Genomic DNA, 16,101 nt, shown 5'->3' with positions numbered 1-16,101 from the left:
TCAAAAGTTTGGGGTCAATATGTGACAGTAAAAAATAAATAAATTAAACTTTATATTCATCAAATAATCCTGAAAAAAATGATCTGTTTCCACAAAAATATTAAGCAGCACAACTCAATATGCAGCAAATCATCATATTAAAAAAGATTTCTGGAGGATCATGTGACACTGAAAACTGGAGTAATGAAAATGTAGCTTTTTAAACTTTAATATACTTGTGATCAAAGCTGAATTTTCAGCATCATTACTCCAGTCTTCAGTGTCACATGATCCTTCACAAATCATTCCATAATCATACTGTATTTTTGATAAATGCAGCTTCTTTTAAAAACATTAAAATCTTGCCGTTTGAACGCTAGTCAGTGTATGTACTGTAGTATTTCTGATTCCTGCCTAAATGCATGTATGTCCTGTTCTACTTGTTTATCCACTTGAAAAATGAAAACTCGTCGAAACCGAAGCAAATCCACAGCACGGCAGGCTGATTCCAAATCAATAATTCAAAGCCCAGATTCTGAGAGCACTTAAGCACCGTCTCGATCCCCCACTTGTGTTCTGGTTAAGGACGGAGGTGTCAGTATTGTAAGTGTTTTAAAGGGATTTGACAGACAGTCTGTGGGAGTGATTCACATGAGCTCTAAGTGCTGAGGTTGAGAATGAAGCTGTGAGATCTATTCTGAAAGTGACGCGAGAGCTGTCTGTGATTGAATTTAAGAAAGGCTCCGGTAAGACTCTTAATTAAAGCCTCGCATTTCACTGTCTGTCTTTTTTTCCTGCCTGATTGTTCATTGTAAATGACTGGCTGTAGTGTCGCTCGCTGCTGCTAGTTAGAGAGGCAGCAGGTGACAAACATGGCAGTTTGGGAGACAATTAGACTGGCGGTGAGAGACAGCTGAAAATGCAGGTAAACAGTCGGATCGGCTTTACATATCTGAAAGAGAATGACGGCCACAAAATATAAAGTTGGATAGGTGAATGCGTGGAGTTTTATTTAGGAGAGACCAACAGTTGTCGCAAGAGTTTCTACTGAGAGCAACGACATAATGAAGAATTTACAATGAAAGTGTGTTTTCATGTGTCAAGTTATCATGTGTTTAAAATCTTTATCAGTAAAACAATTGTGTGTGTGTGTGTGTGTGTGTATATACACCAATCAGGCATAACATTATGACCTAATATTGTGTTGGTCCCCCTTTTGCTGCCAAAACAGCCCTGACCCGCCGAAGCATGGACTCCACTAGACCCCTGAAGGTGTGCTGTGGTATCTGGCACCAAGATGACCAGACTTGTTTGTTCAGCACATCCCACAGATGCTCAGTTGGATTGAGATCTGGGGAATTTGGAGTCCTAGTCAACACCACCACGTGATGTAAAAGAAAACGTGATTTATCAGACCAGGCCACCTTCTTCCATTGCTCCGTAGTCCAGTTCTGATGCTCACGTGCCACTGTTGGCTATGCCGCCCCATACTCAACAAACTGAGATGCTCTGTGTATTCTGACACCTTTCTATCAGAACCAGCATTAACTTCTTGAGCAGTTTGAGCTCCAGTAGCTCGTCTGTTTGATCAGACCACACGGGCCAGCCTTCGCTCCACACGTGCCTCAATGAGCCTTGGCCGCCCATGACCCTGTGGCCGGTTCTCCACTGTTCCTTCCTTGGAGCACTTTTGATAGAGACTGACCACTGCAGACCGGGAACACCCCACAAGAGCTGCAGTTTTGGAGATGCTCTGACCCAGTCGTCTAGCCGTCACAATCTGGCCCCTCTCAAACTCGCTCAAATCCTTACGCTTGCCCATTTTTTCTGCTTCTTACACATCAACTTTGAGGACAAAATGTTCACTTGCTGCCTAATATATCCCATCCACTAACAGGAGATGAAGAGACAATCAGTGTTATTCACTTCACCTGTCAGTGGTCATAATGTTTTACCTGATCGGTGTATAAGGGATAATCCACGTCTAGCTGTGCATTAAACGATTTTAATGCACGACATGGAGGCAAAGAATCCCCAATGTGAAGTGCATTAAAATTGTTAATGCACAGCTAGCTGTGTATTATCCCGCTTGTACCATGGTCATTTGCCAACTTTGACAACTTAAAGCTGTTATAGATGTTTGAAGTACAATATTTGACCGGAAGAGTAAAATTGAAGGTTATTTTCGTCAGTTACGGCTCGTCAGATCAAGCATTCTGTCCGCATTGAATCAGACACAGAGATAAAGAAGTGCGTAAGATTACATTTATTTAAAATAATGAATTAAAGCAGTCATTTGAATTATCGAGAGAAAGAGAGATTTGTATCTGTCTGTTCAGTGACTCTTTCTATTAACAACAAGGATGTGAGTTTAATCACTTCAAGATAGCGATGTAACCCCCTCTAGATGAGAAATGTGATGTAGCGATTGAGTAGCAAAGCTATTTTATTACTAAAAGGCGGGGCAATGTTGATCATTTTCTGTGCTCCTGAATGTTTCTGTGTGCGCACAGCATCTCCGCTTTCTGGATGTTCAGAAATGGTTTGATTAATTGTAGCTATTTCATATTTTTTGTTTTATAATTGTTTTAGTAATTACTGTATATTTTGCTGAATACACAATACATTGTCTATAAGAGGTTATGGTAACACTTTACAATAAGGTCTCATTTGTTAACATTATTTAATTTATTAAAGAGGTACTTCAGCGCTGGGAAGATGAATGTATATTTAAACTGGGTCATTTATGTAGTAGAAATGTGAAATTATTTTTGAATTTGGTGCCTTCTAGACTGAGAAAAGACAGAAAATTTATTTTTGTCTCATGTGGATGAAAGACAACCACTCCCAGAATGCACTTGCTTCGCTGCCCAAAAAGGCCACTCCCAAAACCACGGCCACTGGTTATCACTTGCCCACTATGACACCGCCCCCACCGTCGCTTTGATATTCATAGTAATAAAATAATTTAGTTCAGTTCGAGAACAGACAGTACAATTAAAACTGAACGTGTCTAACGCGCAAACGCAGCAGGAGTCAGATTTCATTCATCATGAGAGAGAAGAGCTGAGCAGAGCTGAGGTAAGCTCGGCTGTCATTCTCGGTGTGTGTCCAGTCTGGCGTGTTTTCAGATCCCATATGGAAGCTTAACTTTCATAGGAATTCATTGAAAAGTTGAAACACTAACTTTGCTCCGCACCGCTCCGTTATTAATGTCCGATCGAGCGGCCAAGCGCATTTACATCCTGTGAGTGAGATCGCTCCCCTGTGGGCGGGTTGATAACATGCAGAACAGCTCCTTCTACTGGCTGTAGTTTATAGCCTCTGGTCAAAAAATTACGCAAAATCCTGAGAAATAAAATGCACAATTCTCTTGTCTCAGGGGGATATAAGCGAGGGAATGTACGATCATTTGAATATAGTGTAGGGAGTGGCCTCGTAGGGCAGCGAAGCAAGTGCATTCTGGGAGTTGTTGTCTTTCATCCACATGAGACAAAAATACATTTTCTCAATCTAGAAGGCACCAAATTCAAAAATAATTTCACATTTCTACTACATAAATGACAGTTTAAATACACATTCATCTTCCCAGCGCTGAAGTGCCTCTTTAATGAATGTGCCTATACAGAAATGACCATAACCCCACCATGAGAATAACTTGCATTTCACGATAAACGGTGGGAAGATGTCACAAGTAGAATTTGGCTTTCGACTAACAAACGGCAGATGTTGAAATGGAATATTCATCGAGTTTTAAACCGGGGGTAGAGGAGGTGAGAAAAACGTTACATAACTTGCCGATTTCTTGCCAATCCTTTGTCTACAAGCTATTAATGTTCAACATGAAAACAAAAGATGGAAGCCAGGGAATGATCACCTTTTATGCTTGGAGGTGATGGTACAATCACCTCCCTTGAAGCAAACAAAAGCCAGCTCTGTTTCTCCCGTCTGTACTCCTGGTGGACGTCTTTATCTTAGTGCCCAGGAGCGGCCCTCTGGAACTTGCCATGAGAGCTGCTTATTTGGAAAGACAAATATGTGAATAAATAAGCATTTCTGCAGACCGCATTAACTTGACATGACATTTCTTGGCTGCATTATCTTTAGGACAGCAGCCAAACCGTGAGCGTATCGTCAATAGAGCAGGGCCAGTGTGAGGAGAGATGTGTGTGGGGTAAACTGTCTCTTAAAACATGTAGCGTGTCAACACTGCTAAACTTGTTAAAAGTGCTCAGTGGAATACTGAAGCGCAGAGTTAGGGTACAGTGGTTAATAAATGGCTTTTTACATTCTGATTAGACTACAATAATCATTTGGCTGCTGCTGGATTAAGTAATCCGCTCTGTGCCGATGAAAATCACTGTGCCAACAGAGCTCGCTGTTCAAAATAATGTTCTTATTATTAGGGCTGTAATCAACCAAAGAAAATCTTGGTCGACTGGAGTCCTGAAATTTTCGACTAAAAATCGACTAAAAATGACGTTAGGAAAAAAAAAGTTTAATTAATTAGCTGCGCACTGTGCGCAGTACTTGGTAGCCTTGTTGTCTGCATAAATTAATTATAAATAAACATAAAAAACTAGTAGGCTATTTGCAGTATATTAAATCGTTTTTGAGCTGATTATTTTGCACTGAAATGAGTCTGACACACGAGTCTGTCAGCTCTGACAGCGTCGCATCAAGTGCACCTGTGCAATATCATAGCCTATGACTTCCCAAAATATAGTACTATTGTCAACTAGATATTATCACAAGAACTTTTGAGGAATATGCAACATAATTTAGACAATTGTTTTTGTCATATGTATTATAATAACTGACAGACAGTATAATTTCAGCCGCTCTGTGCAGCTCGAACGTTAGGAGCTCAGCTGAGCGGCTGAGACATGAAGAGACTATTAACTTAAAGCTTTTACTCTTAAACACAAAAGGCACGTCCACTTTAATAAAAAAGGAATATTTATTAAACAAGCCAGATCAAGAGCAGAAAAAACGCTCTCACAATTAAATAAATAATATAAGTTACAGAAAACTAGCCTTCTTCAATCTGTCTCTCTTCTCCAGTGGGTTGGGCTAATCCAAAAGTGAAAACAATGGGGGTGTTCTGAAGGCAGACTCATACCTGTGAAACAGGGTGCTCTGAAAACACCCCCATTAGCAATTAGTGTTTTCCACCTGTTGAAATGAACGCGGCGCGGCAAAACTGATGAAATGAACGCGGCAAAACGGACAGTACAGATCCACTTTTGCGGCACGACTGAAGCGTGGTGTTGTGACGCTTCCCCTCATGTGTATGTTGATGGGCGTTCCTCAAGTTTACCGCTATGGGTGTGCGTTCGAGCCAGCGGGAATGAAAAACAAAGGACCGGCGAGAGACTTCTCTTGGCCAGTTGGTTGGGCCAATCCAAAAGAAGTGAAAACAATGGGGGTGTTCTGAAGGCAGACTCATACCTGTGAAACAGGGGTGCTCTGAAAACACCCCCATTACCAATTAGTGCTTTCCACCTGATTAAATGAACGCGGCGCAGCAAAACTGATGAAATGAACGCGGCAAAAACTAATGAAATGAACGCTGAAAAAAATCGACCAATCAAAATTTTGGTCGAGCCAGAACATATCGACCAATAATCGACTAATCGACTGGGAGATTACAGCCCTACTTATTATATAAAAACATGATATAAAAGCAGTCAGGCACTCAAGGTTGTACTATATCAGTAAGTCGTGAATATATTCACAATATGTTATTGACCTCTTCAACCTTTATTGCTTTATCGCTCTGTAGTGAAGTTTGTCCATTCAGGGCTACCGTAGAAACATGACGGTGCAAAATGGTGACTTCACTGTAAGGGAACCTGCGGTGTATGGAGATAGAAATGGCTCATTCTAAGATAATAAAAACATAACGCTTCATTATACACCACTGAAAACATAGTTATGTATAGTATATTGCATTTCTGTCAATAGATCCTCATAAATACTACACACTGCACCTTTAATAGTGTTCTACAGTGTCCGCCAATTCTTTAGCACCATTGGTCCCGGAAGTATTTTGTCCATTAATTTCTCTAAGGGATTTTACGAAAGTCTTTCTTTAAAGTGTTCTAAGCAGGAGTGCACATGACTTTTTGGCTCTGGTTCTCACGCGGCACACTTTTATCCTACAATCTGTCGTCATCACTTTCCTCCTGACGGCTCTCCTCACTATCTTCTTTTCTCTCGAACATGGTAGATGATGATGATGTTGTCCTGCTTCTTTCTCCCTGGTTCAGCCTGCGGTTTGCTGTTTGCCTCCATAAGTCAACAGCTGGCTTTGGGTCAAAAGTCTCTGTCGTCATCTTAAGTTAATGCATTTCTGTCAAGTTAAACCAAACTTTTATTTTTGACGGGTTGCCGTGAATTTGAGTTTGTGTGTTTGATATGACACCTGGAAGTGGAATGGTAAAATGCTCCTGAAGTGACTCTTGTGCTGCCTTCAATTGCTATGAGAAATTTGATCATTCCCACTTATGAAGTCGTGATTATGAGCTCATTGCATTCAAGTTTTCAAAATGGGAGGGCGTTGATGATCAATTTTTACCTAGGAAAACGATTCCTAGTGCTTCAGTGTGTGTGTGTGTGAGAGAGAGTGTGTGTGTGTGTTAAATTAAACTGTGCGTCTGTGCCATTTATTCACACAGAAACACGCAGAACATGCAGGATCTGTATTTAAATAGTCTTTTGCAATTTAATATTCACAGATTCTAGTCTATAATCGTGATTTGATTTAAGTGTACTGACCTGCTTTTTATTTATTCATCAAACATTTTATGAATTTTTATGACTGGATTCCCTGATCATGTCTGTGTTTTCTGCTTTGCAGAAACCATAAGGCTCTAGAAAAGCTAACTAGAAAGACATTTAACAACTAATAATTAATGAACACATTTATCATGATTGCTATCTTACCCGAGATGGAGAAAAATCCTACTCCAGAAAGTACGCGTGTCCCTGTCCCCAAAAATGTTGGTGCTCGGAAGCGCTTCCCTCCACTTTTTCCATCGTTTTTTTTTTTTTTACCACGCACGCGCAGCAGTTACGTGCAGCCCTGGTTATAAGCCATGAACTAAGCCAACCGTAAAAACTAATTTGTTCAGTTCACTTAATTGCAAAACTCTTTGCCTTAATTCAGTTAAGTAAGCATAACTTAATTGCATCAAGTTATCTTACTTAAACCATTTAAGTTGTCAACCTAATTCTATCTGTGATCTGAGGAAGTGTACTCCCAGAGTGCATTCCGGCATGAACAAATTAATTACCTTGTTATAATATTTTTGGCTTTATTTTACCATTTTATTTGCGGTCTTGTCAGTATAACCCCAATAATGACAGCAAATAATATTGTAATGGTCTTATTATAAAAAAAAACCCTTGTTACTATTGTTGTGTTTTGCATACTGAATGTTTGAAGTCATTCGAGATGACTTTGGAAAATGAGTGAATGTAAATAAGGAGAACGATAACTGCAGAAGTGGAGTGAAAAGTCTATTAAGAATTAATAGAGCCCCGTCTGTTTTTTTTTCTTTCTTGCTTTGCAAAATATTCCTCTAACCAGTCAAGTACTGTTAACTTGGGTTTTCTGAGTAACAAAGGCATAATAAGATTACTCAATTGTTTCAAGTAAGTTTAACAAATTATTGGACATTAAGTAAAGTTTACGAAAAAGTTTTAGTAAGAACAACGGTTCGATTTTACATAAACTTTGATCTGAAGCAAAAAAGTATTTCAAAATTGGACAAAACTAAAGACGGTGCACTTAACAGCTTAAGTGATAGAAAGAAACAATCCCGTAAAGCATAATTAAATTAAAAACGATGGCGAAATAGAAAACTATGTTAATATTAAAACAATATATTTCAATTTTATTGCAAATTATGCATATATATTCAAATATTTAAGTATTTTAAGAGCTTAAAAAGAACAACTTAATTACATCGGAGCTAATGAGATCTTTTGCTGTGTTTCGATTCTCTGGTGGAACCTTCTGTGCTGCATTATGGGTAATGTAGTTTTCTGCTGTTAAACACACTTATTTAAAAAATGTTTGAAAATAAAGGCTAACAGCTTTAACAGAAGCATATACTATCGATTAACAACCTCATAGCTCTATAAAGGTTTATAAGTTATCATGAAAAATCATCTAAAGTATGGAGAAAATCATTTAAATGAATGTTGTCTCTATTAAAAGTAGGGATGCAGTGATATTTAAATGTTGACTTAAGAAGGTTGATCTAAATCAATGTGTATTTTCATGTTATTGCTGATAAAGTAATACAATTACCAATGATAAAATTCTATACTATTTTATAAATGGATTAAAAGATCATTTTCAAGTGAATTTAGGCAATATTATAATGTACAATATGATTTTTAAATATTAGTGAGCTTTAGATGACAAAGGTAATCTAAGATAACACTTTATTTTAGTGTCCTTGTTACATATGTTACATTTACCCACTGTAGTAATAACAGTAAATTATGCATAATTACATGCAACTAGCCATAAACCAAACGCTATAGTAAGAATGTTAGTTATCATAACTCAGCACTAAAATCTATAATGACACTTTAAAATAAAGTGTAAGCTAAATACAGTTAAATATCCAATTTCAATAACATATATCGTGCATCCCAATGTAAAAGATTCTATGACAGCACGGTAGATAACTAACAACTCCAAACTAGAAGAAAATATTCTTAACTTTATTACACAGAACACATACAACAGTCTTGTACTCATTTTCCAATAGTAAAAAAAGAAAAATACAACTACGGCTGTACATGCACATTGAGAGAGCTGTGTGTTGCAAATGTTAAGGTATCATACACTTTACAATCGTGACTAGATAGAGACAGTCAGAAAAATAAATACAAACATACAATACAGTTTTGCAAGGGAGGGCAAAATACTTTTTGCCAAGAGATGTTGGGTGAAACACTGTTGCTATGATTAGATGTAGCATGTATACTCGCAGCAGTTTTAAAATAACCACGATCAAGTCAGCAAAAATCCAGAGTGCTATTATTGAATGTTTGCTATTTTGTTCCCTTCAGATGACGATATATTGATACAAAGAAAAACAATTACATTCTGTTTGTAACTTAAATGGGTTTGCAATGTCAGAGTCTGTACTGTATGTACACGATCGCTGTGAAGGTTGTTAGAGTCTTCACCGTCACAATATTAGCGTTTGAAAAAGTTAACCAACATACTCAAATTATACTACAGTAAAACCTATTCATGTACTTTAACCTGTTACAAAACTCAGCAGAAATCATTGGGCAATTTCACTCGAAACACATTGGAGATGTCCATATTTAAAGGGATAGTTCATCCTGAAATGAAAATAAAGCCATCTTTTACTCACCCTGCTGTTGCTCAATGTCCTTCTATCTTTTTCAGACCTCAAAAGCAGACATTTTAAAAACGCCCTGCCCGCACTCCTCCATATAATGGCAGGGAATGGCGATCAGCTAAAACTTTACAATAAGGATATACAAAAGTATCACGCAATGATACAATGACACGCGCGCCATATACAGAAAGTGTTCAGGAGGCATGCTATAAGGTTTTGCGAGAAAGAAACCGTATTCAGTCAAAACACTGAGCTCGGCCGTTACTCTGTGTGCGCACTGCAAAAAATGCTTTTCTTATTTAGTATTTTTCTCGTTTTTAGTCTAAATATCTAAAAATTCTTAAATCAAGATGCATTTACTAGATAAGTAAAATGACATAAGAGATTTTTTTCTTGTTTTCTGAGAAAACCCCCCCAAATTAAGTGAGTTTTTGCTTGAAACAAGTACAATTATCTGTCCATGGGGTAAGAAAAATAAGCTTGTTTCAAGATTTCGACCCTCGTCTCTTCTATAAGAAATAATACAATAATACTAATAATAGTGAAGTGAATGTTGTGTACTGGCTGCTGACGGCTCGCATGGCCTCAGTTCAGTATTTTAACTGAATAATACGGTTTCTTTCTCGTAAAACCTTATAGTATGCCTCCTGAACACTTTCCATATATGACGCATGTCTCACTGTATCAGTGCGTGATACTTTTGTATCCTTTTGGTAAAGTTTTAGCGCAGGACTAGAGCTGTGACAGTATGGGATTTTTTCTTACCGCGGTGAAGAAGCAACTATTCTGGCGTTTTTTTTTTTCATCAAATACAAATAGCAGGCCTACCTCAATCCACACTTTGTCAAGTCACCTTTATTTATATAGCGCTTTTTACAATGGCGATAGTTTCAAAGCAGCTTCACAGTGTTAAACGGGAAAGCAACAGAATTTGATTCGGCTGTACAGCCACTCTGGAGAAAACAGTGATGTCATTAGCTCATTTCAATTATCATATAGTGTCAATGCGGGCAGATCAGTAATTTAGTTGAAAATTTAGTGTCCCCAACTGAGCAAGCCAATATACATACACATACCTTGTATGTTTTTTTTAAAAAGTAACATAAGTGATGTGGGTTAGTCTGGAGCGCAGCCTGTTGACAGTTAGACCCGCGGCAGAAAACATCCTCTCAAGCCTTGGTTATATTATACTTTCTTCCGGCTCTGCATTGCACACGCCTTCTCCGAAAAAATTTGGTTAAACGTTCAATATGAGCATCCCTAATCACAAGTACTAAAACCTGGCAGTTAATATTAATAATCAGACACACACAAAATAAATCCCCCATATGTTTAATGGACTGTCCCTCCCTTGCTCAGGAAGGTTTTTTTCTCCAGAAGCCCTTGAACATAGGACTCACAGAAAACAGGAGATTACAAGCAATGATTATTGTGTTTATACCAAGCAGCAACCTCCCGCAGTTTCTCTTGAAGCCAATACAGAAGTGACTTAAACTGCAATTCATCGACTGGCCTCTAGAGACAGACTCCAGAAGGAGCAGAATCTCATTGAGCTCATGTTAAAATGCCCAACTTTACAGCAGAAGAACACATGTTTACAGTCTGGGACAAATTGTGTTTTTGATCTATACAGCTAATTTTGCCCTTCATGAAGACTGTGAGTAGGGTGAATGTTTTTATAACTCATTCGTTTACATTACATAAAGCATTACATTTCTGCATAATTAAGGGCGTGGCCACTTTGAGTGACAGGTGGATGGCAGTTTATCTGCTGTCTGTTAATCATCACGTCACCTCAGCTCCGCCCACATCCCGCCTTTTTGCCCATTTTCTGTTATCCGGGAGTGACGCGCTGACAAGATGGCAACTTTAAAGATACTTTACGCTTCAAAACTGCTCTTCAGAATCCTATTGGGTGACATCACGGACACTACGTCATATTTTTTTGCAGTCTATTTATAGTTCATATCAAATACTATCGTCACACCCCATGCCGGACGTTTAATTTCTGCTTTTGAGGTCTGAAAAAGATAGGACATATGGCATTTAAACAACAGCGGGGTGAGTAAAAGATGGCTTTATTTTCATGTCAGGGTGAACTATCCCTTTAATGATACTTATCAAAAGATAATTTGATGTTTTGCGTAGCATTGTAATAATTAAATGAGTAAATCCGAGCCGGCTGTTTACAAAAATGCAAGTTTCCAGGGTCAATACCGAATCTATTCGATTGCACTACCACATGATTTAAAATTTTTCTTTTAATGCACGCAAGGCACAACGCTAACAAGGAAAAGTGTTGATCTCCGCAATTACACCGTCCTTATATATTTAACAATCAAATAAATCCAGGATAAATATTCATTTGCATATATATTTTTTTTGTTCACATACAGCATTTTTAACACACTGCATGGTCGAGAACAGTGTGGTACTTTAACGTAAAGAGCTCATGAATGTCATGATCACAATGAGGTCCAATTAATGTTTCAATGATCTGATATCCACGAGAGCGATATGGCACGCAAACCTTTTGCAAGAGTCCGCCGTGCCAACGCCAGTCACAAAAACCATTCAGTCGGTCACAGAGAAGCATCCTTCAATTTGGAGTCTCACTTTGAAATCAACTGAAAGGGCATTTACAATCTAAGGGCATATATTTCTTTTCTCAATGATGTGGCAGACCTTGGACTGGAAGCATCCCTCTTCAGTGTGTTTGTCTAGCGCTGTCGCCAGTGCTCACTGAAGCTGAATGCAGACAGCTCACGGACAAGGTCTCATTTTAGTCGTGTGGGTTGAGCGCATGTGACTCTGTGTATTTCCTTACAGGTTCTTTTTTAAGCTCTCGCACACTGCCAGCTACTAATAAGTGGACGTTTCTGGTAGGTATCCAAAATCATTCACGAGTGTGTTGACGGGTCAGCATTCGTAGAGTAATGAGTACGTAAGTGCGGCTGCTAAATCCGCAGGCTTATGAAAGATATGGAATATGAAATAGATGGAAACCGAGATTACCTGCTCAGACATGCACAATTTGACATTTATATGGCATTATATTAGTGTGGAAATTAGTGCTAAAGATCACGGATAAATCGATGGTTATCACCCACAGATATATGCAACGAAATGGGATTTTTTATTATTTTTTTGTCCTCAGAAGTTATTAAATATCATCTTTTTTATTATATCGTTTGCGATAACAGTTTTGGCTTCTGTCAAATTTACCTCAAGACTCGAGAACACAAAAATCATACACACGTAAAAGAAACTCGGCACAAAAAACCTGAGAAAGAAGTTGAAACACCCCAGTAGAGTCGTCCAAAGCAAATTCAATCGATGCAAATGTTTCTGGAAAGGGATTTACAACAAAATGATATTTGCTTGAATGAAACGTGACCTGTGGATATCAAGACTAACTAAAATACCCTTCTGACCAGTCCCGTTTGGTACGTTTACGCTCAACCTAAAGGGTCTTTATATGAGGAAGAGATTTTATGTAGCTTACATTAGGGCATAGTGTCTGCGTCTACGCTAAAAACATATCTAAGAGCTGTGTAAAATGTATTAGACCAGGTAAGGAGTCTATCCTACTGCTTGTAACTATGTCAGCTCAGTACAAGTACACGTGCAGGTTATCTTTGTGATCCCGTTGTCATTTGAACACCATTAATGGCAGATGATGAGCATTGATGGATGTTTTCAGGAACTGTGTGCTATATTATATTGAACGCATAGATCTCGTGTGTGTGTGTGTGTGAACAGTATTTGCATACAACTGTACATGTACAGTAAATCAAATAATCACATACAGCGTCCCCAAAAAGTATTTGGACATTTGAGCCCAACTTTGAGTGTAATTGCTTTAGATAACAGAACATTGGATCGAATAAATCGGTGATAATTCAAGTAATGGCTGCTGGAAATTCAGCTTTGCCATCACATTATATATTTTTAAATAAATTGATCTACTTTAAAGGGGATTAATTGGAGGAAAAATTAATGGATAATTTGCTTTTCAATGCCGTTCATACATTTTTAAGCGCGACTTGAGCGTCCAAATACTTTCCAGGCTCACTGAAGCATTTTTACTTCTCTTTTTTTTGCTGTTTGTCATTTTTATCGATTATTTATTTAAAAAAAGAAAGATGTTATTTTACAGGAAAACAGGACGCACCAGTAACCTCAATTCACACTGTTCAATACCGAGCAAAAAAACCATTCAGTTATTCACGATTACATGAATTTTTGCTTCTCTTTTCACATACAAAAGGTTGGAGAGACACATACAGTGGTTCTATTATTATTATTATTATTATTTCTACCCAGCTAACAAACTGACTCCATTCACAGTCCAGTTCACTGTTTCAAAACACGGTTAAATCCCAAAGCATCTTATTACAGACCCATAAACCCACACTGACACTTCCCTTCAGAAATAAAGCATAAGGCAAAACAATTTAAATGACGATGATGATGATAAGAACCGATAAATTACTCTCTCCACCTCTGCGTGTGGGACTGTGAGTCTGTGTTTGGACGGAGAAGCGGACGCGCTGCTTTAGCATCAAAACTTGCTGAGGACCGAGAGAGTTAAAGCGAGAGTTAGAAGCAAGAACGAGCTGGTTGGCGATACGGCTGCGTTGTTCACGTCGTGTATCGCTCCGGGGCCTGCGGGGAGAGAAACCCTACATGTTAACAGCCTCCCAAACATCCACCGTGTGTATCATCATGCATTACGCTGTTCAAAGAATTAGCTGCGAATACACCTCTCAAACATCGTCAGAGTTAGCGGACGCCTCAGGGTGACAAGACTAGAGCTGATGTAATTGCATTAGGCAAACATTTGACACATTGAGACGCTCGCTGATTGTGCCAAGTCCTACTTGACATGGCTTTTATGCATAAATTAACATGCATTTAGTTGTTAGAAGGAGCCTCTTACCGTACAAAATAATGCTGGCGTTTGTTATTCCCAGCGTGTTCATGGCCACACAGGTGTAGTTCCCGTAATCCTCTTCGGAGACGTTGAAGAATGTTAGCATGGACTGTTTACCCTTGTTTTCGATCTTGACCCCGTTGAATCCGTTGAGGAGTCTGGGAAATGTGAGGTCAAGTTAGAAGCGTGTTAAGATGAGCTGTTATTAAATCTACATAAGCAGTTGGGTGACAGAACAAATTAGCATACCACCCTCTCGCACGCAGCTGCATGTGACGTAAATGTCTAACAGATATTCTTAAATTTGTAATGAACAAGCTCTGTCTGAGCCGTGGCTTAGTGCAAGGGTGTCCAAACTCAGTCCTGCAGAGTTTAGCTCCATCTTGCCTCAACGCACCTGCTTGGAAGTTTCTAGTATGCCTGGTAGTGTTGTCACGATACTGGAATTGCTGGATTTTTGATACAACACCTTGAAAAATATTGATATTTGATACCACAGGGAAACCTGTGCTGGCAAAATGAGCCACAATGAGCAAAATTTTTTTTTTAATCATTTTCACATATATATATATAAAACTTCTAAATGATGTAGGATTTGTTGGAATCAGAAGAAAAATGCCTGAGCTACCCCTGTTTGAAGTCGATAGAGTCAGAAAAGTCAATTTTGAGAAAAATCTAAAGTTTTCTGAAGGTTACAAAACAAAATCACCAGCAACCATACCTTAAAATCCCTGATAATAACACCAAGTCAAAACCCATATCTATAGGAAAAATATATATTCAACTTTTTTTTCCATGATACCACAATTGTTTGATTAACATTAATGAGACAGACAGCCTATATATTAAGACCTACTGTACCGCACAGATCTAATATAATGTTACACGTCAGATGTTTTCCCCCAACAGTTAAACAGACGTACACATAACAGATATTTTGAAATACTGTAATTCTGTGTAAATGTCGGGATTGTGCACTGTCTGAAAGGCATCTTTGTACGCACGCTTTGGATCGGTCAGTCAGCACGAGTAAGATCATTTTCTTTACATTAGCATGGGTTTGATAATTCGCACATTTCATTGGTTCAGACTCATGCCATCGAGAATTCGCTATGAATATTTACAAAGTTGGAATGCTGCGCTTTACAACGATACCAAACTTCAACATGTGAACAGAAAATCAAAGAAAAGCAGCATTTTTCATGATTTAGGAAGGTACACCTCTCAGAAAACATACAAAGATAATTTGAGATGTTTAATTGCCGTTTAAAACAATTATATCCTATATTTATCCTGATCTAATGTTGACAAACTATATAACATTCGAAAGCTTACGAACTCAAGATTCATCCTGTGAAAACTGTTTTTAAATCGGATTTTGCGTTACCATGGAAACGGTACTCTAATTTCTTGTAGAGGCTCCTCATAGTGGGTGTCGTCATGTTTCATATTACAACATTTATAAAACGCATATCGTCGGAAAGGTCTGAGTCTCACGGTTCTATAGCTGTCAATACCTGTTTTGTGATATTTGGACACAAATATACACATTTGTTAAAGGAGATTGCATAAAAAAATCAATGGAATTTCAATGACACCTGTTGGCTATTTTTGGTATAGCGCCTAAACAAAATCTCATGGGAACTTCAAATTTTGTGATATCAACTTCAAATTTGGAACACACATTGGTTAGACATTTGGCTTTGATTTGATAGTAATTTTAGAGTACAAATTATTTTGTAACATATATATTTTATATAAAACATATTTAGTACAGTACATTTGATTTAC

The 16,101-nt window shown here is 38.1% G+C and overlaps 2 protein-coding genes across 4 annotated transcripts in view; one reads left to right on the top strand and one right to left on the bottom strand.

Moving 5' to 3' along the window:
• ntm (neurotrimin) overlaps positions 1 to 16,101 on the top strand; it is a 633,991-nt gene that overhangs the window by 536,421 nt on the left and 81,469 nt on the right. The gene's annotated exons all lie outside the window — the stretch shown is intronic.
• opcml (opioid binding protein/cell adhesion molecule-like) overlaps positions 11,641 to 16,101 on the bottom strand; it is a 253,293-nt gene continuing 248,832 nt past the window's right edge. Inside the window, exons 6-7 of one of the 2 annotated variants that reach the window (XM_079804865.1) lie at positions 14,317 to 14,468; positions 11,641 to 14,042 (exon numbers count right to left, since the gene is read on the bottom strand). In XM_079804865.1, the coding sequence (XP_079660991.1) occupies positions 13,939 to 14,042; positions 14,317 to 14,468 (256 nt within the window). In that variant the 3' untranslated portion in view covers positions 11,641 to 13,938. The remainder of the gene's footprint in view (positions 14,043 to 14,316; positions 14,469 to 16,101) is intronic. The other variant, XM_079804866.1, reaches the window with a different exon arrangement.

Source organism: Gobio gobio (genome assembly GCF_949357685.1).
Source record: "Gobio gobio genome assembly, chromosome: 22".
In the NCBI taxonomy this organism is placed as follows: domain Eukaryota; kingdom Metazoa; phylum Chordata; class Actinopteri; order Cypriniformes; family Gobionidae; genus Gobio; species Gobio gobio.
Note: the sequence above shows the minus strand (reverse complement) of the source record. Positions and strands in the feature narration are given on the sequence as shown.